Raw genomic sequence first — 27,393 nt, forward strand, 5'->3', positions numbered from 1 at the left:
AGCACATTTCAGAAAAAGTCTGTTACCAAGAAAAAAGAGGGACATTACACACTGATACAAGAGTAAATTCACCAAGAAGATATAACAATCCTACGTGTGTGCACCTAACAACAGAGCCTCAGAATACACAAAGCAAGAAGTGACAGAATGAGAGGAGAAATAGATGCATCTGAAGTTACAGTTGGAGACTAGGTGCTCCTCTCAGTAAAGGTCAAACTAGTCACAGAGGCGGCAACATGCAGGAGAACTGAGCCCCTCTCCTGGGTTAGCTTCCTGGGTGGCTGTAACAAAGTACCACAAACTGGGAAGTTTAAAACAACAGAAATTTATTGTCTCAAAGTTCTGGAGGATGAAAGTCCAAGGTCAAGGTGCTGGCAGGGCCACTCTCTCTGGGGGAAGCCCTTCCTGGCCTCTTCCTAGATTCTGGCGTTTGCCAGTCATCAGGTGCTCCTGACCTGTAGACGCATCACTGCGACCTTCTATCTTCACGTGGCATCCTTCTCCCTGGGCCTGTTCACGTCCTCTTCCCTCTGTGCACGTCTATGTCCACATTTCCCCTTTTCAGAAGGACACCGGTCATATTGGATTGAGCCCACCCTAATGACCTCATTTTAACTTATCTCTGTAAAGACCGTATTTCCAAATAAGGTCACAGTCTGAGTTACTGAGGGTTAGTACTTCATTATCTTTGGGGGAGTCACAATTCAATCCATGACAACTATCAGCTAACTGAATCTAATCGATACGTACGGAATACTCCCCTCACCGGCAGCAGAAGACATGTTCTTTTCTCTTTTTATTTTATTTATTTATTTATTATTTTTGGCTGTGTTGGGTCTTTGTTGCTGCGTGTGGGCTTTCTCTAGTTGCTGCAAGCGGGGGCTACTCTTCATTGCGGTGTGCGGGCTGCTCATTGCGGTGACTTCTCTTGTTGAGGAGCACAGGCTCCAGGCACGTGGGCTTCATTAGTTGCGGCACGCGGGTTCAGTAGTTGTGGCTCACGGGCTTAGTTGTTCCCAGCATGTGGGATCTTCCCGGACCAGGGCTCGAACCCGTGTCCCCTGCATTGGCAGGCGGATTCTTAACCACCACGCCACCAGGGAAGCCCTGACATGTTCTTTTCAAGTGCACATGAAACAGCCACCACCGTGGACCACAGCCTGCATCACAAAACGAGCCTGAGACACAGGAAGACAAGGGGGCACAAGTCAACTGTGAGCAGACAGCACACAGGATGCTGTCCCTCTACTTGAAGCTTTTTTTTTTTTTTTTGGCCTCGCTGCATGGCATGTGGGATCTTAGTTCCCCAACCAGGGATCGAACTCGTCGTGCCCCCTTCAGTGGAAGCGCAGAGTCTTAACCATTGGACCACCAGGGAAGTCCCTACTCGATGTTTCTAGATGATTATTTTGTGCGTTGAAAAAATAAGATGGAACTAAAATTCTAGATAACATGGAAGGCAAGGGAGTAGGAGGTCAAATAAAGGCATAAATTAAAACTCACATCCCAGTGGGAAGGCCAGATGGTGCAGCCACTTCGGAAGGTAACGTGACAGCTCCTCCCATAGTTAAACACACGCCCCACAGCTTCCCTCGGAGGCATCTTCCAGGAGAGGGGGAAACACACGTCCACGCTGAGACTCGTACACGTGCTCACAGCAGCCAAAGGCGGGCCCACCCACGAGTCCACCACTGTGTGTCCGTCCACCACACCGGGGGCTCACTCAGCTTGAGGCTGCAGAACCTTGAAAACCTTATGCTCCAAGAAGCAGGCGTCAAAGGCCAGGTTGCGCGACTCTGCTTATACGAATGTCCAGCACAGGCAAACTGGTGGAGACTGGTGAGTCAGTGGTTGCCAGGGGCAGGGGGCGGGTGACGGGAACGTCCTAAACCAGGTTACAAGGCAGCGGCCCGCCCCCGGGTTCCTCCTCTGGAGCTCAGTTTCCCCCCGGAACCCTGGTTTCCTGGCAGAAGTGACCCCACAGCAGCTCACACTCCTCGAGGGCAGGGCCGGCGCCTGCAGTCCTGACTGCAGACGTCCACTCCTCGCTCCATCGCAGGGCGGGCACCTGTCCCGAGCTCCTCTGGCAAGTCCCCCAGATGGAGACCCCTCCCGCTGCAGTCTCCGAGCCCACGCCCTTCCAGCGCTGCCTGCTCCGGGCCCTGGGCACCTCGGGGCAGCCACTCCCGTGCCCACATCCCACCTTCCCAGCGGGCTCAAGTCTTCCTTCTGCTGTCACCTTCTTCCCGCTCTTTGTCCTTGTGGGTGAAGAGTACCTTTCTACGCCTCTCGTTTTACTGTTCTGTTTCATTTTAAGAGTAAGGAAACAAACTCACTAATCTACTTGGTTTAACCTGAACTGACCTGATGGAAACACATACACAAACACCACGTATAGACAAACTTCAAACGTAAAAACCCAGTATGTTAAAAACAAAACTTTAAAACTATCAGAAGAGGGCTTCCCTGGTGGCGCAGTGGTTAAGAACTGCCTGCCAATGCAGGGGACACGGGTTCAAGCCCTGGTCCGGGAAGATCCCACGTGCTGTGGAGCAACTAAGCCCGTGTGCCACAACTACTGAGCCAGCGCTCTAGAGCCCGTGAGCCACAACTACTGAAGCCCGCGCGCCTAGAGCCTGTGCTCCGCAACAAGAGAAGCCACCGCAGCGAGAAGCCCGCACACTGCCACGAAGAGTAGCCCCCGCTCGCCGCAACTAGAGAAAGCCGGCGTGCAGCAATGAAGACCCAAAGAAGCCAAAAATAAATAAATTAATTAATTAAAAAAAAAAAAACCATCAGAAAAAAACAGTATTTGTCAGCCCGGCGGGGGCGGGGGGCTGGGACTTCTTGACTAAGTGGCCAGCGGCACTGTCCATGACCCGAGCGTGTCCGAGCGCTCCATTTCTGTACACACCTGCACACACAGCCCGCACGTGCTCCAGGGCCAGGTTCCGGGAATACTGGGAGCTCTCTCCGACCAGGAGGAAAACAGGACCAACACCCCAGTAGGCAGGCAGGCAGGCGGCAGGCAGGACCCTGGAGGAGCAACAAGCCTGCACGCACAAGCAGCAAAGGCTGGACGGGATGGGACGGGCAGCAGCGGGGATGCTCCGTCCAGGTCAGGAGGGCAGCGCGGGGAGGCACGTGCCCGAGGAACGGGGAGGAGGGATACCGTCTGTGTCTGCGCCCGGCCCACCGTGCGGTGCTCAGCACACCAGGCATTCCCTGGGGGAGGGGAAGAGGGGTCTGCAGGGGACTCGGGACACGAGCCTTGCTTGTGGGTGACCACACACAGAGACAAAAATTAAAACTGAAAAGGATCCAGACCTATGAGGCCGGTGCCTTGGCCAGTGAAGGTGGTGAGAGGGAAAGGAAACAGGAGGACTTCAACTTGTCTGCAATGTTTTTTTTTTTAATTAAAATACGTAGTTCAAAACGTGTACATTTGTTAAGTCTGGACACACGGAGCTTATTATTCTCTGTGTCTTTCAATTCTTTAACTTCTCAAAATAGAAAAGTAAGTGACGATGTTGTCACAGGCTCTCTGGAAGAACCCCGGCTCTTGAGCACCCAGTCCTGCTCACTAGCGCACCTGGGTGTGGCCAGCCGCCGGCCAGGACGCCGTGCCCATCCTGCAGCCCCCAGGCTGAGGCCCTGACCGGGTCCAGCCGAGGTGCAAGCCTGTGCTCAGGCTGCCCGGGCTCTGCCGCTGTTGAGGAAACACCTGGAGGCCGGGCAAGTCCTGGTCCTGGGGAGACGCCACCTGTCAGGTCCCAAACTCAGCCGAAGCCATCGGCCACTCTTCCAGGCCCGGGGGCCCTGCACGGAGGGGCGGGGCAGGCCCAGAATCGGGGGCACGCACGTGGCCCTGCTCTCCAGGGCAGCCCCTGGGGAGGCCTGAGGGACGACGAGCTGCCCAGCTAGTAACATCGCAGAAGAGAGAATGGCTGGCTTCACCGAGGCCCGCACGAGCCAGCCTCCAGTGTCAGGGAGCCCACGGAACCGCTCAAGGAGCTGGCGACACACGGGGCGTGGAGGCCAGCAGGCCAGGAGGCCCCGGCCAGAGTCACTGATGGCCAGGACGAGAGCCAGATGGACACCACTCACCGCAGAGATTCAAGGGTTTAACAGCGACTTCTCCACACCCAACAGGGAAGCCAACGTGTCTTGCGGGAGCTGGGCGGGGGGGGCGGCGCTGGACATGCGCCCTGCACGCACCACAGGGCAGGGGACACAGGACGCCCTCCCCACCTGCCGGCCTGGTCAGACCAGCCCAGCAGGGCTCTCCCTGGAGCGGCAGCTGGGCCTGAGACCGTCCCTCCTCTCCAGCAGCTCCTCACTGTGGCCCCGGCCGCCCCGCTGCAGGCTGAGGGCTCCACACCTGCACGGCCCACAGCCCACGCCGATGGCCTTGGGCTGAACCCCTTCTTGGGAGGCGGCCCCTGCCTGTGAGCTCGCAGGTGCCCGCCCAGCGCGGTGGCCCCGCTCGTGAGCAGCAGCTAGAGCCCTGTCAGGTCCACTATGGCCTTGATGAAGATGGCGTCGTCACGCACGTAGGAATTCTTGGCCTCCATCTTGGAGACGGGGCAGAAGAGCGGGCAGCCGCTCGCGATGTTCATGTCGCTGACCGGCCTCTGGAAAGAGGACGAGGTCACGTCAGGCCTGAACGCGTCAATCACGTGCTCCCGGTTGTTCTGGTCCAGCAACATCAGGGTCACCTGGGAGGAGAGCGCCCAGGGGACAGCACGTGAGTCACAGCCTGCCCAGCCGCCAGGAGCCCGGTCTGCAGTCGAGTGCCGGGAGCACGGCCACCACGGGTCAGCCCGGTCTGTCCATCTGTGCCCATCCTGGCGTTTTCTGTCCACTGACACCAGGATCCGAGGCTGAAGCCCAGCACCCCGCGCCACGTCCATTTGTGCTTTTTTCTGACAACACTTGTCTAAGGGACGTTTTCTCACCAAAGAGCTCACGCAGCTGTCCCCACCCCCAGGAACAGCACCCCTCAGGGAGAAGCACGAGTCGGCCCTGCGCTCAGTGATGCCACCTCCTCCACGAGGGCCACGGGGCTGCCCAGCGTCATCATGGCGTCTGTCCTGACTAGTGCCCGGGTCTCCAATTCCTCCCCCGCGTGGGCTCTGGCTTCCCAAGGGTTGGGCCATGCCCTCAGATCACGGCCCCCTGGCGGCCCTCCTTCCTTGCGACAAACTCTCTGAAGCAGCACCACCACTAACCGCTGGTCCCGAGTGGCTGACCAGCGGCATGGCCCAGGAGACAATGGACACTGCCCGAGCACTGAGGCGTGGTGACGCCGACACCTGTCACCCAGGGGCTCCCGCGCGCCAGCACAGCCGGGGCAGGGCCTCGCGCACCTTCTGGTTGAAGGGCCAGCGCAGGAGGGCGTCGTGGGGGCCCTTCATCAGAACGAAGAAGAGGGACAGGTGCGTCCCGCGCCCGGTGCCATCTCCGTTCAGGTAGGCGCGCAGACACATCTTGTAGCCGTACCTGCTGGTGTAGAAGGCTGTGGGGAGGTGCTGGTGAGCGCCCAGGGCTCAGCCCACGCGGCCACCTCCCCAGGAAACACACACACGCCACTCAGGGTGGAGGGCACAGGAGGGACTGTGCTCCTCCAGGCACGCGGTCAGCCGCTCGTGCAAACAGACTTCTCTTGAAAATGGAAGCACTCGTCAGACACGGCACTTTTAAGAGACCCTAAATGCAACCCTGCACCGGCCCTGCTACCCACCGGGAAGGAACCTCAGGGGCTGGACTGAGGCTCGAGCACCAGGCAGGGGCTCTGGGCAGAGGGGCTGCGGCTGGACGAGCCTCATGTCCAACGGGGAGCAGAGGGGTGACCACGGACGTGGTAGGGCTGCCGTTTAAGGAACGAGACGTGACCCTGACACGAGGCTGGTGACTGCGGGGTGACGAGCCGGCTTGCCGGGCAGGCTCCGCCGGGGGACCCTGCGGCTCCCGGCCGCGGCAGGGGGCGGACCCCAGCCCGGGGATGTGGGGGCCCAGGGTGGCAGCAGCTCAGGGGGAGGGCAAGTTCCAGAAGAGCACCTGGGGAGAAGATGGCGGGCGTGCGGCCGGCCACGGCTTCCTGGCGCTTCCTGGCGAAGTCCGGGATCTTCCAGATGAACACCCCGTCGAAGGTGGACGCCTCCATCTCGTGGACCTTCTGCTCCAGGTCGGCCATGGCCAGGTCCTTCAGGCCGATGCTCCTCTCCAGCTGCTGCACCTGGGGGCACGGGGCCCGTCAGGACGCGCCCCTGGGGCGCCGGGCCAGAGGGGCCTGGGGCTCACCCGCCTCCACAGAGACCAGCTTCCGTCTGGCAGGAACGTGCTATGAAACGACCCCCACGCCTGTCTCCCCCCGTTTCCAGGAGGACGGCCCCCGTGCCCAGTGCCTCAGCCTTGCTGGGTCAGCTGCTCTCGGATGGGCTCCATGCCCACGAGACCCCCGACCCCAGGAGGAAACGTGCTCGTGGGACTCGCACGAAGCACCAGGCACGTTCCCCACGGCTACCTCTGCCCCCCAATCGGAGAAGAGGCTCCACCCTCGGCCTCTCTGAGCCTCGCGTCGGACCCTGCGGCGAAGGGGCTCAGAGAGGAGCTCTGTTCAGGCACAGCGCGGAGAGCCGAGTGCCCGCTGGAAATGCAGGCGCTGCCCTCAAACTCCTGGCTCTGCAGCCCCCTGAGCCCCTGGCACCCGCCCGACGAGGCCTGGGCACCCCGGGCACGAACCTTATTACTCAGGGCTTCGATCCTGTCTTGGTCCAGCCGGTGCTGCCGGCCGCACGCCTCGGCAGTCATGGCCACCCGCTCCACCTCCCGGTTCAGCACGCAGACGATGTTCTCGAAGGTGGCCGTCTTCCGCTCCAGGGCCTCACACCGCTGCAGCAGCTCCGCCGCCGTGGCGGGCGCTGCCCCGGGGCCTGGCGTGCTGGCCCCCCAGCCCCGCTCGCCCTGGCCGAGGAGGGGGCGGCCGTCGCCTGGGGGGGGCCCGGCCTGCAGGACGCCCAGCAGCAGGGCCAGGTGCTCCCGGAGCCGCTGCGCCTCGTGCTCCTGCCGCCTCTCGCCCTCCACCTGCCGAGGCACGACGCCCGCGCTCAGCCCCAGCGGGGCCCCGCGGCCGCACACCTCGACGGAGCACCGGCGCCCGGCGCGCGGCGGCAACACGAGGGTGACCTGCCCTCTCGCTCACCTGCCAGCGCCGCGTCTGCCGCTGTCTGCACTCAACCACGTCTGTGCATCACAGACCGCCCTACGTGACTCACCCGTGACTCAGGTGACGGGAGAAACACCGCAAAAGAAGCGGCCGCGGCTGGGCGGGGGGAGGGGGATAAAACGCATCTTCAATAGTCCCTACAGATCTGGCTTTGCAGCCACATCCCTTCCAAAGCTCCACAACGAGTTTGGAGGGTCAGACAGCCTCAAAAAGCCTAAAATGGAAAGAAAGGGATGAACCTCCGCGTGAGGTCCAGTGCCTGGAGCGCCCTGGGATGGCCGGGCACCTGAGGCTTCCAGAAGCTAGGCCGAGGCCGGCTGGATCCACAGGGTCAATAGGACACTCGTCCTCAGTGGGACGTGAAGAGGCCGTGGCAGCGTGTGCCCTAGGCCCTTCCTCTGGCCTCTAACGGCCCCCACGCCAGGGATCTCTGGGCCTGAGCGGGAAATGACCAGCCCCGCGTTGCCCAGAAGCAGGATGTCACACACAAACCAAGTGAACAGAAGGGGCGCTGCCCTCATTCACCCTCGTTAGAAAAAACAAAGCAGGACACGGAGACCAAGTGTCGTCCAGTCACCAAGTGACAACACCGCCAGGACTGCTGCCACCGGAAATGCTGCTGGGGTGTCGCTGAGAGCAGAGGGTTGGTGTGCCCGTATCTATGGAGCCAGCCTCCGCTTGCAGGGCCTGCACACGCCCAGCCCTCGGGGGCACAGAACAGGTGGGAAAGGAGGGCGAGGGCCATGTGAGCAGGGAGCTGCCCAGGCCCGAGGGAGCCGCACAGAAGCTGGCAGGTGCGGCGGGCAGACAGGAGGTGGGTCAGGGCCCGGGGAAAGTCAGCGTGCTGGAGGACAGCCAGGCCAGTGACCAGGGTGCGATCACGCAGGAGGGCCACGCAGGCCACAGAGGTGAGACGGGGAGGCAGAGAGGCTCCAGGACCCCTCTGCAGGCAGAATGGAGGCTCTTCTGGGAGACTGGACGTGGTGGGAGAGACAGGAGGCGGGTCCAGAACGACCACTGGGCTTTTGGCCAGAAGAGCCAGGTGGAGCAAGGTGAGCTTTTTGGGTGAGGTGAGAGGACGGGCAGAGGGGGCATCGCTAGAGCTCGGGGGGCTGTGACACGCTGGGGGTTCCCAGCACCTGGGCGGTCAAGGCCGGGCACCAGGGATCACCTGGGGGACGAGTGGACAGAGCCGGGACACCTGAGGGCCAGATTGGAGGTAGAGTGGAGACAGTGTCCGCAGGGCGCGGTCACATCCGCCGGCCTCTGCTTGGGAACCAGGAGCTCCCGGCGGTCCCGCCGCAGACCTGGACTCACCATCTCGGGGCAGCCGACGGCGTGGAACCTGCAGGGGACTCGGCATCTGCCACATGTCCTCACGTGGTCCTGAAACTGACAGGCCTGACATCAGACACCGGTCCTCCTCTGCTCCAGCCACGTCTGCACCGACTGGGTCAGTCTCATCAAAGGACCCTCGCACCCGCCCCACTGGCCTCTGCACGCTCGGGCCAGACAAAACCCAACAACCTGCTCCCAAAGCTGCAGTGCACCCTCGCGCACACACGCAAACGCGTGCACGTGTGTGCTTGAGGCGCGTGGGCCGTCCGGAATTGCCCGCAGAGCCCGTCCTGTGTGTGGGCCTCTGCGTCCCAGAGAGCAGCCCTGCCCACCTCCTCCCTCACAGGCCGGTCTGAGGCCCTGGGGCCTGGGGGCCGACAGCCTGGGTTCCAAACGGAGCCAGGAGTGAGGAGCACCAGCCTGACCAGGGATCAGAGCCCCAGCGCTGACCCGGCGTGGCGCTGGCCCACGCCACACTCAGAGCAGGGCAGAACCCAAGGCCCAGAGGGTGGCCCGCTGAGCCGGGCAGTGCCTGGGCCGAGGGAGACACAGCCAGGCCGACATTGCCTGAAGTGGGGGGAGGGGCGGGGGCAGCCACTGGCCTCCAGCTGCCAGGGACCCAAAACGTGAGAAATCAGACTTACACCTGCAGGAAACAGAGAACTTCCTCTGTACCTGGGAGCAGAAAACAATCCCAACTCTGGATCAAAATCCAGAAACAATGAGAAAAACCTTGAAAAGTGCCCCTCAAAACAAAAACAAACCAAAAATACCATTAACTAAAATAAAAGGACAAATAACTGCAACTTACAGCTCTGATACACAAAGAGCTCCAAAAACAGAGAAAAAAGAGGACAAATGCCCTGCCAAGAAACGCACGGGAGTCACAAATGCTCCCCAGGAAGAGAAACGCAGGTGAAATTCAGGCAAAAAGCTCTCGGTCACGCTCACAACTTGAGAAATGCCACCTAAGCTAGCCTGGATGCTGTCTTCACCCATCGTGTGGGCGAGGCGTGCGCGACCAGGACAGCTCGGGAGGGATCCGAGCCCCACCAGCTTCCGGAATCACTCTTCCCAGCTCTTGCCCTGGAGCACTATAACCGCTGGACAAATCCACGAGATGCGTCATCTCCAAAGAGCAACCTCAGAAGCTCAAACAGAGACAAAGGGGCCTCATCGAACAAACTGTAGCTGCCTCCCCGGGGACCAAGCGCAGGCTTCCCACAGGCATGTGAGCGTGCGCCCTCCCTCCCAGAGCATGGAGCCCGCCTGGCCGCCCCAAGTCAGCTCCCAGCACAGCCAGGGCGGGCCTGGGGGCCTGCCTGTGGAACCATCGCCACAGCAGGAGCACAGACAAGCCACCGCCCCGTCCTCAGGGACACAGACCTCCCGCAGCGAGAAGAGCCATCAACACACACGTCAGGTAAACAGTCCAACTGCCCAGATCCCCGCTCCCTGTGGCCAAGTGGCTCAGATGATGCAAGGCTGCGCAGTGGGAGGGGGGTGGCAGGAAGAGGAGCCCGCGACCCCACCCTGGGAACCCCGCCCCCCAGAGCGGAGGTGCGGCCTGTCCTTTGAGCACCAAGCTGGTCAGCGCTCAGGGGCGCCAGGGGAGTGCTTACTTTCTCACGTGTGATCTTCTTCTTGCCGCAGCCCTCGCAGGTCAAAGGGAACTTGGGGCAGACCTGGTGGTGCGCCTGGAAGAGACGTGGCAGCCGTCAGAGCTGGGGCCAGGCCAGCATCGCTCCTGAGCCCCGAGGTTGAGACGGCGTGCGACATGGAGGTCTGCAGATTCAGGGCCTGCCCTCGACCGGCAGCTGCTGGGGTAACACCAGGAGCAGGAGCGCCCCAGCGCCCCGAGAGTACTGCCACCCGGGTGCCAGGCTGGCGGACTTCCTGGTGGCGGGGGAGCCAAGCGGCCAGAACACCTCCGAGACCCCTGACGAGATGCGCAGGGTGGGCGCCCGAAGTCTCGGGCCCTGGGCTGCCTCTAGAGCTGGGCTTCCCGGGCGTGAAAAACACCGCAGGGACCCGACCAGCCAAATGCAGACTGACGGCCGGCAGAGAGAAAAAGACGCCCACAGGGAAAGGCGGAAGGTGAAGAGACCTGCAGACAGCAGGGGGCGTCTGCGTCCCGACCCAGCAGATCCACGTGACCCACACGGACAGATTCCGGAAACGTGGGCACCGAGCTCGCTCGTGATCTCAGGAACCCTGAGAAGCTCCAGCCGTGATGTAACCCACGGGAAGGTGGCCCGCCCTTCACAAACACGCGACAACTTTCAGATAAAGCCACACGGTGTTCGGGGCCTGTTCAGCGTGAACCCAGGGAGGCTGCTGGCCGAGCGAGGGGGATGTGGCCGCACGCTGCCGTCCCCCCGTGTGAGCTCACCCCCGACCCCGCCGGGCGTGCCCTCACCTTCATGTCAGCCAGGCAGCAGGGCGCCCTGCAGTGCCGGCAGCTGAGGCTTCTCTCCGGGCACTCGTGCTCCAGGTGGTGCCCCTTCTCACCCAGGCGCACCGGGCCTTTACACGCCGGGCACTCGGTCAGCATGAACGGGCAGTGTCCTTCGTGGCAGCTCTGGCAACGAAGGGAGCGAGGCGTCGGCGGAGCGCCCGTGGGGTTCTGGGCCACTGCCCCACCGGCCGCGGCCCGGGCTGGGTTCGTTCTCGGCACTGGGCCACGGGGGCCACCGCGTTCGCCCCACTACCCCTGCTCCAGCGCAGAGATCAGGACCCAGATCCAGCCGGCGGCACCCCACCCTCGGGACACAGAGGGGACAGTGAGAGGGGCTGCGGGAACAGGTTCTAAGTGGACGGAGGGCAGAGAAGTGACGCCGTGGGGACCAGAGCGAGAAGCAGACGGAAACGCAGGTGCCCACTCGTCCCGACGCCCAGGCTGAGAGCTCCCGTCCCCGCCCTCCTGGAGCTGAGGACACGCAGGGTGATGTGGCCAGGGAGGCAGGGTCCCAGCCTGGGCCTCCGAAGGGTCAGGCGGGGCCCGGTAAAGCCAGCAGCACGGGGAGGGACGCGGAGGGAGGAGGGCAGGCGAGCTGCAGCTGCCGCTTCACTGCGCAGAGCGGGGGCCTGACCCGGACAGGTGTGGCCCTGAGCAGCGCAGCACTGGGGCGGCCGTGGCAGCGGGCTGAGCGGAGGTGGCGGTGGCTGAAGAGGTGAGAAAGGGTGGGACCTGGAAACGGGGCCACGAGCCTAGGGGACAGACAGAAGCTGTGCGCAGTTCTCAGGAAACGCCGGCCAGGAAGGGGCACAGACCGTGGGCCGGTAAGCAGAGAACGGGAGATGATGGTTTGTTTGCTGTTGTTTTTTAAAAACTGTGATCAAATACGCATCACACAAAATCAACCCCTGGTAAGTACGCAGCCTGGGCACCGAGCACATCCACGCCGTGGGGTCAGCACCTCCACCAAGATTCAGGCTGGGCGCCTGACAAGCTGGGGCAGCTCAGCCGCAGTGACCTTGAGGAAGGAGGTGCCTCACGCGGGCTCTGTCTCCACGTGGCCCACAGTCCGAGGCCGAGTGAACAGGCCGGCCGAGTCTCCACCCCATGTGGCAGGCTCGGCTGCCGGGGCCAAAGCTCACCATTCGGGGAGTGAGAAGTGGTGCCAGGTGAACCCCAGAGACACGGCACGCGTGGCACTCTCCCAGCAGCCGGGGCGCGGAGACTTCAGACGTGGTGCCCGTGGCACTCCCGCCTCCTCACAGGACCCTGGGCTCCACGTCTCCCGCAGGGACACACATCAGATGGAACTCGGCCTTCTCAGCAAGCCTCCCCGGTGACCCCACTCAACCCGACGGGGCTCCGTGGACGCTGCCGCAGAGGCCCGGCCCCAGGACACAGACCGGCCGTGCGGGTGGGCAGGACGCCACTAGGTACAGGAAGCAGAGCAGAGGGGACACCTTCCCCGAGGGCTCCCGCTCCGGCGACAGCTCCTCAAAGGCTCCACGGCGGCCACACCCGGGAGGAACTTCCCTCGACCGCCAGGGCACCCCCAGCTTCCCCAGACAGGGCCCTGGTCTGGCCACACTGCGCACAGCACACACCATCACACCGAGCCACAGGGGAGCCTCGGAAACAACCACACCCGTGAAACAAGAACGACAGCACCCAGAGGGCACTTGGATCTGCTCAAAGCAAAAGAAAATGCTCAAGGGTGAGCCCCGGGGCCACCGGACAACTGGAGAGGGTCGCGCGCGGCCAGCGCTGACCACCCGGCCCCACACCGCTCGCCACTCAGCAGGCGCCCCCGGGATTCAGTGCCCCCGAAGCCCGTACCTGGAGCAGGGGCACCAGCACCCTCACAGGCTGGGACGGGCTCCATCGGCTCCCACTCCCACCAGGTGGCTCAGAGAAATCAGTATTCATTCAACCAGAGTTCCAGCTAAACACTCAGGCATTTCAGCTTTGGATTCCCTGACACGCGAGCACATCCGACTCTGCTCACCTTTCAGCTGCAAAATGTCCCCGTAACCTGGTCGTCCCTCAGGGCCGCCCGGACCCCTCCTCTGAAGCCCGAGGCCCCTCCTCCCTGCTGTTCCTTCCACGCAGCCCCTGCTTCTCGCTTCCAGAAGAGCAATCCCCAGGGCTCGTGTACTTGGCAGCCACTCCACAAACACCTTCTAACTGAACTGGAGTCTTAATTCACTGAGTTTTTAGAAAATACTAGACATCATTGCAAAGGAAAAACTTATTCAAAGGCTGACCAGGATTTTCCCCATCTTTCCACACTCTCAGGAGCTCAGCCGCGGTCTCAGCATTTCCCAGCACCGCCCCAATTTTGAGCAACCCAAAGGGCAAACGTTTTGGCTCCAGGCTGGGCGCGGGGCCACCGCTGCAGCAAGGTGGCCGCCCGCGCCCCGAGGTGGGGTCTCACCCCAGCTAGAGACAGGTTTACCCTACGTCAAAGGCTGCGCCGAGAGACCCAGAGCAGTGCCCGTCTCCCACGTGACCAACCCCCAGGGACTTTCCTGAGCTCCCCGGGTGCAGCCAGGGACTTTCCAGCCCGCATGCCTGCAGGGCCGGTGCAGGGCCCACGGGCTGGCTGCGGTCCCAGGCCCTCGGCCAGGGGCCTGCGAAGCCGCCACCCGCACCGGCGGCCTGGAGGCAGCAGAAACCCCAGAGGACTCGGGAGCTGGGGCTATCCCGCCTGTCCCCAGGGCTCTTTGGTCCCTTCAAAAGGTGACACGGAGTACCCACTGCACTCCCTGCTGGGGCTCCCCACCCCCCCCCCAGGAGAGACCCTGCCCCGAGGCCGGCTCTCCGGACAGCGCTGGGCAACAACAGCTCAGGCCCGTCTGCCGAGCAGGGCCCGGTGGCAGCACCCCCTGCCTGCACCCCCGCCCCACGGTGGCCCCTGGGCGTCGGGGGCCTCTGTCCACGGACTGCAGTCCGGCTCCCCGGAAGGGCACAGAGAGGCCTCCGCTTCCAGGCCAGGCGCCCGTCAGAGGAAAGCCCAGCTTCCGTCCACCCGACCACTGGCTCCTCCCCGGACACGGCCAAGCTGCTCCTCTGGCAAAACGCAACCGAGAGCCTGAAGCCCACGAAGTCGAGTCGGTCAAGAGGACCAGAGGACGCCGCCACGCAGCGCCCGGGACGGGAGCCGGAGGGAGGAGCCCGCCAGGAACCCAGGACCCCTGTTCCAGAGCCGACGGGCTCCCCCCCGTGTCGTGACTCAGTCGCAGCCCGGCGCCCACCCCGCGGCAGGGAGGCTGCTCCGCGGCCTGGGCAGCCCTGGGCGTAGGCGAGCCGGGTCCCCCGCAAACAGCCCCTCCAGCCTCGCCAGCCGGGGCCGCGTGGGACAGCACCAAGGCCTCCCCACCTTGAGGACCCAGCCCGTTACTCTGCACCACTGCACACGACCTCCCGGCCCGGGCAGCCTCCACTCCACCTCCTGTCTCACAGGGCTGGTCCCGCAGGTTCTGTCCTCCTCTGCTGGGCTCATCTCACTCAGACCCCAAAGCTGATTGAGAGTGGCCTCAGCGTGATGTCCCCAAGGTCCGTCCCCGCTGTAGCCTGGGGCGGGGTTCCCTTCCTTTCATGACTGGACACTATTCCACAGCACGACCAGCCCCCATCTTGTGTGTCCCGCCCTCTGTCGGGGACACTTGGCTGCTGGGAACGCTTGTGCGCAGGTACCTTGGAGACGTAAGTTTTTAAGGGCGTTTGATCACCAGGAAGAGCGTCCGGCCGGGCTCACAGCCGCAGGTTCAGCTGCCGGAGGCCCAGCACACAGGGACCCCGACAGGCCAGCCTCGCGTGGCAGAGACAGGCCGGCAAGATATGCACCCAGCCACTGCCCTTGTCACTGGCCAGATGCCTTCCTGTGACCCCAGAACGGACGTGCAGGCTATTCCTGCGTCTTCCAGAGTCAGCACTATCCAAAGTGAGGAAAGACAACAAAGTCCCGTCGGCGAGAAAGCTAATTTCCTGCCTGCGCGGCACTCTCAGGGCCGGACCAGGGTCCCCGCGCACACCGCTGCTCACCGCCACTGCACCGCGGCCGCAGGACCGCGTCCACGGACACACCAGGAAACAGCCCAGACAGGGTGGGCACCCCACCCCGGGCCACACGCCCGGCTCCCCGGCTCCAGAGTCTAGGTGGACACGTCCGGAGCAGCAGCTGCACCCCCTTCCGCGGGAGTCAGGCGGGCTTGAAGCTGCTCTGCGGGAGGGGCTTCCGCCAGCGCAGGGCAGCCCCTACCTCGTACTCCTTCAGGGTCCCCTTCCACGTGCAGCCCTCGCTGGAACAGACGGCCGGCAGGCTCTCCACCTCCCTGCGGGCAGCATTGTCCGGGAAAGCCTGGGGAGAGAGCGTCCCTCGGGTAAGCCCCCTCCCAGCCGCCCACCCGCCTGGCGCCCCACACCACAAGCCTTGGGGGAGGCTCGGGACCGGGGCGCCTCTCCCGCAGCCGTTCCCAGGTTCCTTCTCCCCTCGACACCGTCAGCGTGGACGGCTCACTCACCGAGCTGCTCTCCAGGATAGAGACGCCTTCCTCGTAAATGCCCTCATTCACGCAGGCGGCACAGTTCTGGGGCCCGGAGCTGGTGGGGAGAGGGGGAGGCCGCACTGTGAAACCCGCCGCGGAGGGTGGGAGGCCCGCGGCCTCACCAACACAGGCCCACGCCACGGCTCGGGCTCCGGAACTTCCGTCGGCCACCGGGGCAGCCAGCGGACACGGCGCACCGTGCGAGACACTCGGAGCCCAGCCCCAAACCCCGGCCCGCCTGAACGCGACCCGCGCAGACAGATGCCAGGACCAAGGGCCGCTGTCCTCCTGACGGGCCAGAGGCCCCACCTCCCGACCCCGCAGGGACTCGGGCGCCCAGCACAAAGGGAGCGGGAGCCTCCAGGCAATCTTAAACTGTCCGGTTCCCACCAGAGACAAGGAGAAGCAGGGAAAACAGACTCTAAGGAGATGCTTGACTTCAGCCCACACCAAAGCAGCCCTGGGCCACGCGGGCATCCGCATCCGCTCCTGGCTGCTCCCGGTGCCCCTACCTCAGGATGCTGCTCAGGCAGAAGGAACAGTAGCGGTGGCCACACTGAGCCTGGAAGGGCCTGCGCAGGACGTTCCTGCAGGCCGAGCACAGGTACTTGTCCTCTAGCTTGGTCCCCAGGAGGGTCTTGGAGAAGCCAGGCTGCAGCAGGTCCAGAGAGCCGGGAGGGGTCGCGCTGGCCGCAGCCATGAGCACCGCAGCCCCACCAAGGCCAAGCCCTAAGGGAGAACACAGCGTGTCACGGCGGGTCGGGGACACGCAAGGCCTGGGCCTTTGGACCTCTGAGAGGGAGGACGTCAGCGCTCCGGGGAGCCCTGCGCAGGCGGGGCCAAGGCTGAGACAGCGGGCACCCGCACACCCGCCGCAGCCCTGGGCCCAGCGGGCTGTCCTTGTGGCCACCCGGCCGGGGCCTCTGCTCCCAGGCCAGCTGGCCGGGCTCCCATCTGACCGTGATCGCGGACCCCAATCCTTGCGCCTGGCCATCTCCCCAAGGCTCCAGGTGTGAATGTGTCCTTAGAACACAGGACAGCCTGGCAGGCGACGCCCCCGGGCAGGCCCAGGAGACGGCCGTACCAACCCTCAGCCCCAAGATGGGGGTGCGGCCTGTGTGCAGCTGCTGCTCCGCTCCCGTCCCCACAGCCAGGGTCCCCCTCACTTCAGAGCTGCCCTCTGCCGTCCACCAGGCCTTGGTAAGGCCGCCAAGGCAAGGTAACCGGGATGGGCGAGCGGGGGGAGGGTCCCCCACAGCGCTCAGAGACCTGCTCATCGTCCACTACCCCGGCAGGCCGCCCCAGTCCTTTGTGCAAACCCCCAAAGAGCTCCCCCTGCCCCCGCACGCCCCCAGCACACACCCCGTCTGCACTGGGGTCTGGGCATGGTCAAGTCAGGATGCTATGAAACTCTGCCCCTTTCCGGTGGGTGGGTGGGGGGGCGTGTCTGCTTGGGCAGCGACCGTGCACAGGAGGCCACGTGCACTGTCCTGCGCTGGCCTGACACCGAGCGGACAGCACAGACGGTGTCGTCCCCTAGCTGCTGGGCAAAGCCACTCTCAGTCAGCTGTGGGGTCTGTAACACAGGAGGCCTTACTCGGAGGGCCCTCCGCAGCTCCCAGGACGTTTCACAACCGACATTCTTGCCTCCAGCCACCAACAGAAGGGACGCTGTGCCCAGGCACCTCAGGAGGGCACAGCTCTGCCTCTCTCGTGCTCTCCTCACACTGGCAGGCCTGGCCCCTGGAGGGTCCATCTGTCCATTCGACAGCTGGGGGATCTCATTCCTTCAAGCCCTCACAACACAGATGTGCAAGCATGAGAGGTGCCTTTATTAGTAAAACCTTTTGGTGGACGATGTGAACAAAAAGTCCCAAGAGCTCACGGATACGCCCCCAGTGTGGGCCAGGGCAGCTCAAGGTCAGGCTGTGGCGGCCACGCACGTGTGCACGTCTGGAACACAGGCCCGTGAAGGTGCACTCCCTCCCGCGTGACAGGGATCACGTTCCTAGCTTCCCTCTTTTTCTGGTCATGCTACTAAATTGATTTCGTAACCTTGATGGTTTAAAACATCATGGCTCCAAACTACATGAGAAAGAGGAGTTTTTATTTTTGAATATAACTAGAAAAAAAAAAAAACCATCTTCTTTAGGTCGAAACTCTGTATTCATTATAAGGTGTTAAATGAAATGTGGGAATTCCCTGGCGGTCCAGTCGTTAGGGCTCCGCACCTTCATTGCCGAGGGCGCGGGTTCAATCCCTGGTTGGGGAAACTAAGATCCCGGGAGCCGCAGCGCGGCCATAAATAAATAAATAGACAAACAAAATTAACAAGATTAAACGCAAAGACCTCTATGACTGCAGCCATGTTTTACACAGGCAGGGCCAGAAAGCAAAATAAAAAATGAAGCTCGTGCAAGGCGCGAGGATGAGGGTGACGCTTTTCTCGTTGCCAATCTCAAAAACAGTCTCCAGGGGACCTGTCAGGAGAGACTTTCTTCTTTTGCGATGACTTTCCGCCCGAATGTGGCCGGCCTGGGGGAAACACTTTTTGGCCGACTGACCACACCTTCTGTGGCAGATTGAGCCCATTTTATTAATCCATGGACCTTTACTCCGGTTGGACATAAAAGAACCACAAACGGTCTCTTTTCTGAGCAGTAAAGAGGAAAAAGGCCCCAACACACAGTGGGCCTCGTCTTCCCCGCTCAGCGGTCACGGCTACCTGGCGCGGCATGAGGGGCGGCAGCTACGCGGTCAGAGGGCGCCCCCGCCACGCCCTAGGAGGTCTCAGTGCTTAAGGCCTTAAATGTCTTATTCAAGTCACAGTTATACACTTGAACCCTCGAGAACTGTAATGGAAAACATATACAGACTCTAAAGCGCCGTGCCCACACTCAGCGCTGAGAGCCACCCGCTGCTGCCGTGCCACCTGCCCAAACATTAGAAGAAAACTCCGAGTCTCTGGCCCTTTCGGACCCTCCTGGCGCCGCACACTCCACCCACCTGCAGTCATACGGGGCTGGGGGCTGGGCGACCGGCAGCCTTTGTACTTAGGGGTCAGATGTTACAAGCCTCCAATATGGAACCAAAACCCCCTACTGGTCCTTCCAAGCTTCCAGTTTATTTTCCAAAACCTGACTTTCAGGCGACGTGGTAAAAAACAAGAAACTACATCCATTCACACGACTCACCTGGGAGTGTGAACAAGTATTCCCACACGGCCCGGCCCTGGTCTCACACTTAATTCACTCCCCAAACATGCTCCAGACGTGAACGCACTAACTTCATACAACAAACTTGAATTTTGTTGAAACGGCATTTCTACTAGATACAAAACATTATTTACAGGATAATTCCAGTTACATGAAGTTCGAGGACAGGCGAAACTAACCCACGACGATAGAAGTTAGAACAGCAGTTACCCTTGGGGCTGGGAACCGGGATAAGCAGACGCTGGGTCTTCGGCCCGGTTCTTGGCACAAAGCACCCAGAACCCCTGGGGCTTCCTGAGCCATGGGGACAGAGGAGCACCTTTGTTTACTCAGAAGCCCCTTCACCACCACCCCCATCTCCGCGGCAGCGACACTGGCCATTGACTTAATCACCAGTGATTCAATCAATCCTGCCTTCAGAATGGAGCCCCGGTGAAAACACTAAACGACCGACCGGGTTTGGAGAGCTTCTGGGTTGAACATGTGGAGGTGCTGGGAAGGGGGGACGTGGAGGCTCCGCGTCCCTCCCTGTACCTGGCCCTGTGTGTCTCTCCCAGTGGGCTGTTACGCATGTTTCTCTGAGCCCTTCTAGCAAATTACTGACCCCAAGGAGGGGGTCATGGGGACCCTCAATTTACAGTCGGTCAGTGAGAAGTATGGGAGGCCCCGCCTCCCCACTGGCATCTGAAGTGGGGTGGGGGCAGCCTTGAGCGACCAAACCCTTAACACAAGGGGTGTGTGCTAACTCCAGGCGGCCAGTGTCAGAACTGAATTAAACTGCAGGACGCCCCGTCGGCCTCTATCTAGAAAGGCAGAACTGCTTGGTGTGGGGAAACCCACACATTTGGAGTCAGAAACCCTGTGAGAAGCGAAACACAGAAGCCTTCCGTGCGGGAGGGTCAGTGTTGCCTGAGGGACGTGAGGGCTTCTGGAAGGCGACGAATGACTGTATACGTGTACACAGGTGCATCTGGCTGTACATTTAGGACTTGTGCATTTTACTGTATGTATACCCCATTTTAAAAAGAAAGAGACGGAGTTTCTATTCCCGGAGAGTCGAAAAAAAGATGGTGACATCCCTAATTATGGTACACCCATGCACGTTTATCCAGAACAACCCTGCTTCATAATATTAACAATGGCAGAATAACCTCAAAAACCGGTTTTAACACAAAAGAAGCCCCCCCAGGTGGGTTGCAGCTCCCTCTTGCCTCCCCAGCCCCAGGAGAGTGGGGGGCACCTGGCACCCCACCGCTGTTCTGCCATTTCGTGTGCTGCAGGCCCCCTTCCCAGGCCCAGGTCCCGCCTGGGTACAGAGCAGGAGGACCCAGGGAAAGAGCTGAGACCCCGACGGAGCCGGAGGCCGCTGGGCAGCTGGGCTCCTCCGTCCTCAGCCCGGTGTGTGGGGCTCAGGGACTAATTCTCAGAAGGGACGTTGCTGCCCAAACCAACATCACATCAGGTGACGGAGCACTCGGCTGCTGGGGGCCACCTGTTGCCAGCAGACACACGGGTTCAACCCAGGAGCTTCCCTCTGGGATGCCCCAACGCAAGGACCAAACTCCCCCAAATCCACGCTCCACTGACAGCTGCCCCTGCTGCGTGCCACGCTGGGCCCCCCAGGTCCAAGCCTCCTGAAGCAACTCTCAGGGACCTGTGACCGCACACAGCGTGCGAGTGCGGCCCCCAGGACCTCAGGTCCACGTGAACGTTATCGTTGACACTACTTTCATCTTCGTTCAAGCTCAACGTGATGCCAAGTGGTCTGGTACCAACTTAGCGCCCAACAACCGTTTACACTAAAGCACACAGCAAACGCTGCGCCGTCCCTTCCCGCCCGCGCCCACTCGCAGCTACTCGTGCCATCAACACACCCAGATTCTTATGAAAAACTGGGGCCATCAACAGGGAGACGTTGATCAATGACGACACAGCGATTCTGCCCCTTTGAGGCCTCAGCCCCGCCTCACGCCCACCTCAAACGGGCCAGGAAATCCACTGGCTCTACCTGCTACAAACATCCAGGACCTGACCACACTGCTACCACTGGGCCCGGCCACCGTCCACTGTGACCTGACTCACCGCAGCAGCCTCCCGAGGCCCTTAAATACGAGCTGGGGATTTGGGCTCCTCCCTCAGACCCCCAGGCTTCCAGGGCCTCTGCTGCTCAGCTTCCTGAACAACCCTCGCCTCCCCGCACCGTTCCTCGGCCCGGCAGCATCGCGGGCCTGGAGGCAGGGAGGAGGGACCCGGGCCCATGGGGGGGTGCGGGGGTGCCCTCCCTGCTCCCAAGGCTCCCGCCGGCCACTGGCTCCTATACCCCTGTGTCTGACCCTTCCTCCGTGCCACACCACTGGCCCCGCCGGGCGCCACCCCGCCACAAAGCAGGGCACCCCAATCCTGGAGCCCGCACTGTAGTCACCTCCACTACTCACCTCCTACCCCCACCGCTGCTGTGTACTCGCCTCCCTAAATCACAGCCAGTCCCCAGGAACACCTGCCCCAAACGCCATCTCCACCGCCTGCTGGTCCTGCAGGGAACGCGGTGGCCACTCTGGTCCCGCCCGGAGCCAGGGGACAGCTTCCGCGGAGCCTGCCCCCCTCACCCCCCGAGGCTCAGCCGCACTGTGGAACGGGGACACGTCCTTCCTCTGCTAACACAACCCAGGCCTTGAGGGAGCGGTCCTCACCCATCTCCGTGAAGGAGCAGGCCCAGGACGCAGGGGGGGCACGGCATCAAGCCCAGGTGGGGACTCAGGAACAGACGGAAGGCGTGCGCCCCATTCTCGGCATGACCTGTGGAACCTGTGGGTCATTTTTTCTGGGTTTTCTTCTCTGGACCTTCCTCCCCTTGCCCAAGTGTGCGCTGCCCTGCGGTGGAAACCCACCTGCTGGACCGTGCCCGGTCCGCGCTGGTGTGCTGGCCATGCGGGCGGGCGGGCTGGCATCTCCCACTGCCAGAGGGGGGCCCACACCTGGCTCAGAACTAAGTCAGAAGGCCTTTTCTTCCCGGAGAAAACATTTTCTCCAGCACCAAGCGATGGCTGTAAATTCTGCGCTCTAGTCCGCAGTTTACGACCACTGTTGAAACAACCCATTTCTTCAGGTCCCCAGAGGAAGGACATGCGTGTTTGTCTCCCCAGAGTGAGCGAGCCAGTGATGTACACACGTGACCTTCACTCTATCTGTCGCTCCGCATGGATGTTTCCAGGCTCCTGCTGTGCATCACGCGTGGAGCTGGGGAGACTGGGCAGCGCCACTACCGATGCAGCCAGCAGGCCAGGGCCACAGGGCACAATGCCACCTCAGGTGGCAGAGGTCTGGGACGCAGGGGGGACACCGGAAGGGCCCACGGCGCGGCCTGGGTGTGTCAGGAGGTGCGCTCAGGGCTGTCCCAGGCCAAAGGACCAGAGAGCACAGAGGCCCAACTCACGGCTCCGGCCTCTGGGAGCTGCAGCCTCACGGGGGCTGGGCTGTGTCCCCAGGCGTGGGGCTGAGGTTGGGGACCGGCCAGGCTGGGGCCTGGAATCAGAGAGAGCGGCCGCTCGAGTGTGTTAAGATGCTACTGCTGAAAGCACTGAAAGCTTCTGCTCCTCAGAAAAGGCTTTCAAAAAAGCACTGCTTACGATTTTGTTTGTTTGAAATTCAAGCAACAGTGAGTTCTGCGGTCCGTAAACTACACTGCAATAAAGCTGTTAAAAAAAACTCAAACAACAATTCTGGGCTGCTTGGGACCTCCACCTAAAGCCAGTAACTGAGTTGCTAAACGCTGCCGTCCTCGCCGGGGACATGTGGCCCCTGAGTCACGCAGGGCCCGGCGTCAGGCCTGGCACGCCCCCTGCTCTGCTAGATTCAAGGCCGGGCGGAGCGGCTGCTGTCACAGGCGCAGCTGTCCCCAGCTCTCCCCCGTCCCCACCGTCCGGTCCACGAGGAGCCCGCTCTGCCTCCAGGGAGCGTCTGGCCCCGCACACACAGCAGTTTTGTGAGTCCCCACGCCAGGCTCCGTCCGCCCCGGCAGCTCCCTAGACCCCTGCATCCTCCCCATCCACCTCGGGGCTCGGTGTCACCGTCGGACAAGGCCCAAGCTCAGGGGGGTCGGGGGCACGGGGAGAGGGCCCGGGGCAGCAAGCGACAAGCGGCGACCCCCGAGGTCCAGGCCGCCCGCGGAGCCCGTCCGGACCCCGAGCGGGGCAGGAAGCCCCTCGGGGGCAAGAAGGGGTGGGGCGCCGCGGGCCGCAGCCGAGGCTCGGGGGCGGCTCGGGGGGCGTGGACCCCGCGCGGACCCGGGCCGGCCGCCGTGGACGCCCCGCCGTTCGCGAACTTTCCTGTGAGGGGCCCGCTCCGACTTTCAGTTTCCGGCTCCGAGAAATCCCCTCAGACCCGCGCGCGGCGGCGGCCGTGCCCCCCGCCGGGCCTCCTGGCGCCGCGCGCCCCGCCGCCCCCGCCCCTCGACCTCGACCCCGACCCCCGACCGCAACCCCCGCGGCGCGACTCACCAACCTCCGCCGCGCGCCCGGAACTGCCTGCCCGCCTGCCCGCCTGCCGCCGCCGCCGCCGCCGCCGCCGCTGCCCCGCCCCCGAGCCCGCCTGATGGACTGATGTGGGGACCTACCAGGAGCGCGCAGGAGCCACACAGGGCGCCGATTGGTCAGCTTTCTCCCCCGCCCCCTGCCTCGGGCCCTCCCTCCTGACGGACTGACACAAAAGCCTACCAAGTGCCCGCAGAGAGCCACAGCGGGCACCGATTGGCCAGCTTTCTCCCCCGCCCCTCCCGCCTCGGGCCCTCACTCCTGACTGACTGACACAACAGCCTACCAGAAGCGCGCAGGGAGCCGCAGCGGGCGCCGATTGGGCGGAGCTGACGCGGCTAGGGTACTTAAGTCGCCCGCGGACTCTTTCGAGGTAGAGTCTGTCTGCGCTGCCGCGGTTCTCTCCTGCGAGGGTGTGTTACGCGCTTCCCGCAGAGGGTTAGCTCCAGGCGCAGGACACCACGGCGATACCCAGCGCAGGGCTGGACCCCAGTGTGGGTTACATTTATGAGAAAAAGTACAAACAGACGCCGCTCACCTAAAGGGTAGGAAGGCTTGCGAGGTCTCCTTTCGGAGTAGTGAAATGTTCTAGATCTAGGTGGTGGCGACGGTTGCCCGACATTACAAAGTACAAGTGACACTGAATTGTAAGCGTTAAAATGGTTTAAACGGTGAATTTTATCTTATGTGAATTTCACCACCAAACGAAACAATACGCACAGCCTATGGCACATGGACACACACGAGTGGAAATATTTAGAAAGGAAGCGGTGCTCTTGACCAGAAAAAAGGGGCAGCACACTGCCGCTAAGTGTGTGACCTGAGGACAAGACGTTTCTCATCTGCTAAAGGAGAGTGGGGACAATCTGGATTCTCTCCTGTGGAATACGGCTTTCTAAATACCTGAGAACAGGGTCTCATCTGATACCAGCACCCGGAAATGGGGACGACTCTCCCCATTTTGCAGAAGAGGAAAGGTTACGAGAGGCAAGATTCCTTACCCAGGTCACACAGCACAGTGGGCGCCCCCGCTCCAGGGGGAGCGTCTGAAGCCACGCAAACTGTTCAAGGACAGAGTAAACGACATAGGCAGGCTGTGAAGCCACATGATGTAAACGGTCCACGCTGTGTCCAGAAGTACTCGCATCACACTGCATAAATCATTACTTGGTTTGGAGTCGGAATTCCCCGATCCCAAACGCCACATCCCCGGGATACAGCAGCAAGGCCACCAGGCCTCCGTTACGAGTTCCGTGAACTTCAAGGCTGAGTTTGCCACGAGCAGCCGTGGAAACCTCCCCAGTCCTCACCTACGCGTTCCATGAGGTCTCCCTCAAGGCCCATAACTAACCGAGCTCTCAGTCGTAAGGAGGTTTCTCCTCCCAGGGTCTGGGGAGCCGAGGCCGTCCTGTGAACCCACTGGCAGCACAGAAGGAAATGGTTCTTGCTGCAGAGAGGAGGTCCCCGCTCAGCAGCACGCCTCTTTCTTCAGGGTGAAGTGGAAGTCGTTCGCCTGCCTTGTGCAGTGACTCCCTGGGGGGGTCAGACCTCACTCACCCTTCCAGCATCGGGGTCAGCACAGAAGCGCTGGGCTCAGGGCCCCCTCAGCCCACCCTGCATCCCGAAGAGATTTCCTGGACGAAGGTCTTGCTTCCCGGGAAGGAGGCTGCCTGCAGCCCTCGGCACGGACAGGGCTGAGCCCCACTCGAAGGACCTGGCGATGCTTCCAGCATGAAAATGATTTCATATCTCTCAGACTGCCAGTTTCAGAGGATTTTCCTGAATACACTGTGTGTGTGTGTGTGTGTGTGTGTGTGTGTGTGTGTGTGTGTGTGTGAGACAGTTGAGATTGGGTAGAGGGAGCCTCGGCAGGGAGGGGCTGCTGACTGAGAAGCAGCCAGCCCACCCCCGCCTGCCAGCTCAGAAGGGTGACACCTCGATCCAGGCGGGCTGGAGAAGGGATGACTCACTCTGGTCGTCGGGCAGCTCAGGGGATTCCCACGCGGGTTCCTTCCTGCCAAAAAGAAAGCAAAACTCAGCCTCTGAGGCAGCCATGCGGGGAGGTGGCTGGGACAGCCCCGAGCAGACCCTAGAGGGGGCCTGCGTCATCCACCTGCCCCCTGAGGGCTGGGGTCTAGGGCCTCTGTCCTGTGCCTCAGTGCCCCCCAGAGAGAGGCGTGGGCCTGGCTACAGATCCAGGTCGATGCTGCGGTGGACGCTGGCTTTGCACAGCTCGCCGGCCAGGCAGGAGAGGCCCCATCAGCTGCCCACTGGGCCTGCAGACCCCGGGGAGGGTTCTGCCGCGGCCACCCACTCTGCCCCAAGGCCCCCTTCCCGGGGAGGGGGGCCTGCCCCCTTGGCTTTCCTCCCTCGGGTCCTGGTCTGCACCCAGGACATTTCTGAATGCTGGTGGCACCTCCGCTCCCCACTGGCGTGGCCAGTCCCCTTGGACATCTCACCTCCCATCCTTTACTCTCCCAGGCCTCTGGGAGAACAGCACTCAGGGCCAGGAGGCAGGAAGGCCGCCATGGGCCCGCACTTAGGACCCTGGACGTGGGCTGCCCCTCCTGTGCCCGGTGCTGTCCCCAGAGCAGAGGCCGGTGCGGAGCAGAGCCAGCCTCCCAGTACGGCCCACTTCCCGTCCTGAGAGCTCGGCCCCGCTTCTTTTCTCGTTTTTCAGACATTTGAAGGTCAACCGGGGGCTGCAGCTTCTGAAAGGAGCTGTTTTCACTCTCACTGTGTAATCACCTGATGGACGAGTTTCCAGAAAGGCCGGCCTCCAGCTCTGCCCAGAATTCCCCTGCCCGGGAGCCAGCCACAAGGGGCTCCCCCGCTCCCCCTCCTGGAAGTGCACAGCCAGCACCGCCCCTCCCCAAGAAAAGGAGAAAGACCAGGCTGGTGAGGCCCCGCAGCTGGCTTCACTGCAGCAGCCAGCGCTCTGGGACCAGGACCGCCCACGCCTAGGCCCTAATGAGGTGCAGAGAGCATGGTGGTGACAGCGTGCACATAGCGCTGCGTCCTCTGTAAGCAAAGGTGGAAAAGAATGGTTTTCGTGTCCGTTTGTACTCTCTGTAGACTTGGGAAGGGTGCAGGAGAAAGTAGTCAACGTGATGGGGGCCAAGGAGCGGGCCGTGGTCACTGTACACCATCCCACAGTTTTTAAACCACCTGATGGTACCACCGATTCAAAAGCATTTGGTTTTAAGCAACAGAAGGTCATTTTGGAAGCTCTGGAAAACAGAAAAGTACCAAGAAGAAGGCAAAGATCACCCCAAATTCCCCCACCCTGCCCACATTCCCCACTCAACACCCACCTCCCTTCAGCCGATCTCAGAAAATGGACGCCACCCCACACCCAGAACCGAAGGCCTGGGGGACAAACTCGCATGCAGAATCACAGGTGCCCGGGCTGCCCCGGCCAACCCCGGCCTCCGATCGCCAGGCCGACCCGACCCCAGGGCCTTTACACCAGCCAGTGCCTTGCCGGGACCAGCTCCCTCCCTCCCCGGGCGAGGGGCTCAGCCTGGGCCCTCTGCAGGTCCTAGGGTCTCAACTAGAGAAGGTCTCTCTCCTGGTGGCCCTGTGTTAAGTGGGTCCCCTCCCCCACACCCCCTGGGACTAGACTCGGTTTGTGTGCCCTTGTCCTCCGTCAGCTGGGTCCCTGGAGGGCAGCGGCCTCTTCGGCCTCATTGGGGAGCAGCGGCGGGTCCGCGCGCGCCCTCTGCCGGCCGCATCCGGAACTGCCGCTCTGGCCCCTTGACTCCGGCCGGAACTCCCGCCCAGGCACCGCGCACCTGCTCCCTGTGGGGACCTTGCTCCACCGCCTCACTTCGGACCCGCAAACCGTAAGATGGCTCTGCTCACACTCGGACCCAGCAAGTGATCACCTGGCCAAGGTCCGCAGCTCTGTGTCAGAGAGGCTCGGGGTGGCCCTCAGGGGTCTCCCGGCACCCCACCACAGCAGGCATTCCCCGCCCCACCACTGCCACCCTCTTCCACGGGGCTCCCACCTGTCCAGGACCCAGCATTCTTCAGCCCAGCTGGGACCTCTGACCCTGGTTCTGCCAGCTGTCAACCG

General features: G+C 62.3%; 1 protein-coding gene across 5 annotated transcripts; it reads right to left on the reverse strand.

The window, feature by feature from the left end:
• Positions 1–2,802: 2,802 nt before the first annotated feature.
• Positions 2,803–23,381, reverse strand: TRAF2 (TNF receptor associated factor 2). 5 transcript variants are annotated; one of them, XM_082469535.1, is made up of 11 exons: positions 23,283–23,381; positions 16,084–16,300; positions 15,548–15,626; positions 15,286–15,384; positions 10,986–11,147; positions 10,189–10,263; positions 8,546–8,620; positions 6,745–7,086; positions 6,061–6,238; positions 5,370–5,518; positions 2,803–4,718 (listed from the first exon to the last, which is right to left on the reverse strand). In XM_082469535.1, the coding sequence occupies exons 2-11, from the start codon at positions 16,269–16,271 to the stop codon at positions 4,500–4,502; spliced, it is 1,566 nt and encodes a 521-aa protein (XP_082325661.1). In that variant the 5' UTR covers positions 16,272–16,300; positions 23,283–23,381; the 3' UTR covers positions 2,803–4,499. The 5 variants fall into 5 exon arrangements, with proteins under 5 accessions (XP_082325661.1, XP_082325663.1, XP_082325662.1 ...); XM_082469537.1 differs by having other exon boundaries at positions 23,287–23,362; XM_082469536.1 differs by having other exon boundaries at positions 23,322–23,342.
• Between the last annotated feature and the right edge of the window lie 4,012 nt (positions 23,382–27,393).

The sequence above is a fragment of the Balaenoptera physalus genome (assembly GCF_965194825.1).
Source record: "Balaenoptera physalus genome assembly, chromosome: 7".
In the NCBI taxonomy this organism is placed as follows: Eukaryota; Metazoa; Chordata; class Mammalia; order Artiodactyla; family Balaenopteridae; genus Balaenoptera; species Balaenoptera physalus.

Bases quoted from the DNA above. Each gene is read 5' to 3' on its own strand.
- TRAF2 (XM_082469535.1), bottom strand. From the start codon at position 16,271: ATGGCTGCGGCCAGCGCGACCCCTCCCGGCTCTCTGGACCTGCTGCAG. The intron at 10,264-10,985 runs GTGAGGGCACGC...CGTCTCTTCCAG, and splicing joins GCTGCCTGGCTGACATGAAG to GCGCACCACCAGGTCTGCCC. The intron at 5,519-6,060 runs GTGCTCTTCTGG...ACCTCCCCACAG, and splicing joins GCCCGCCATCTTCTCCCCAG to CCTTCTACACCAGCAGGTAC.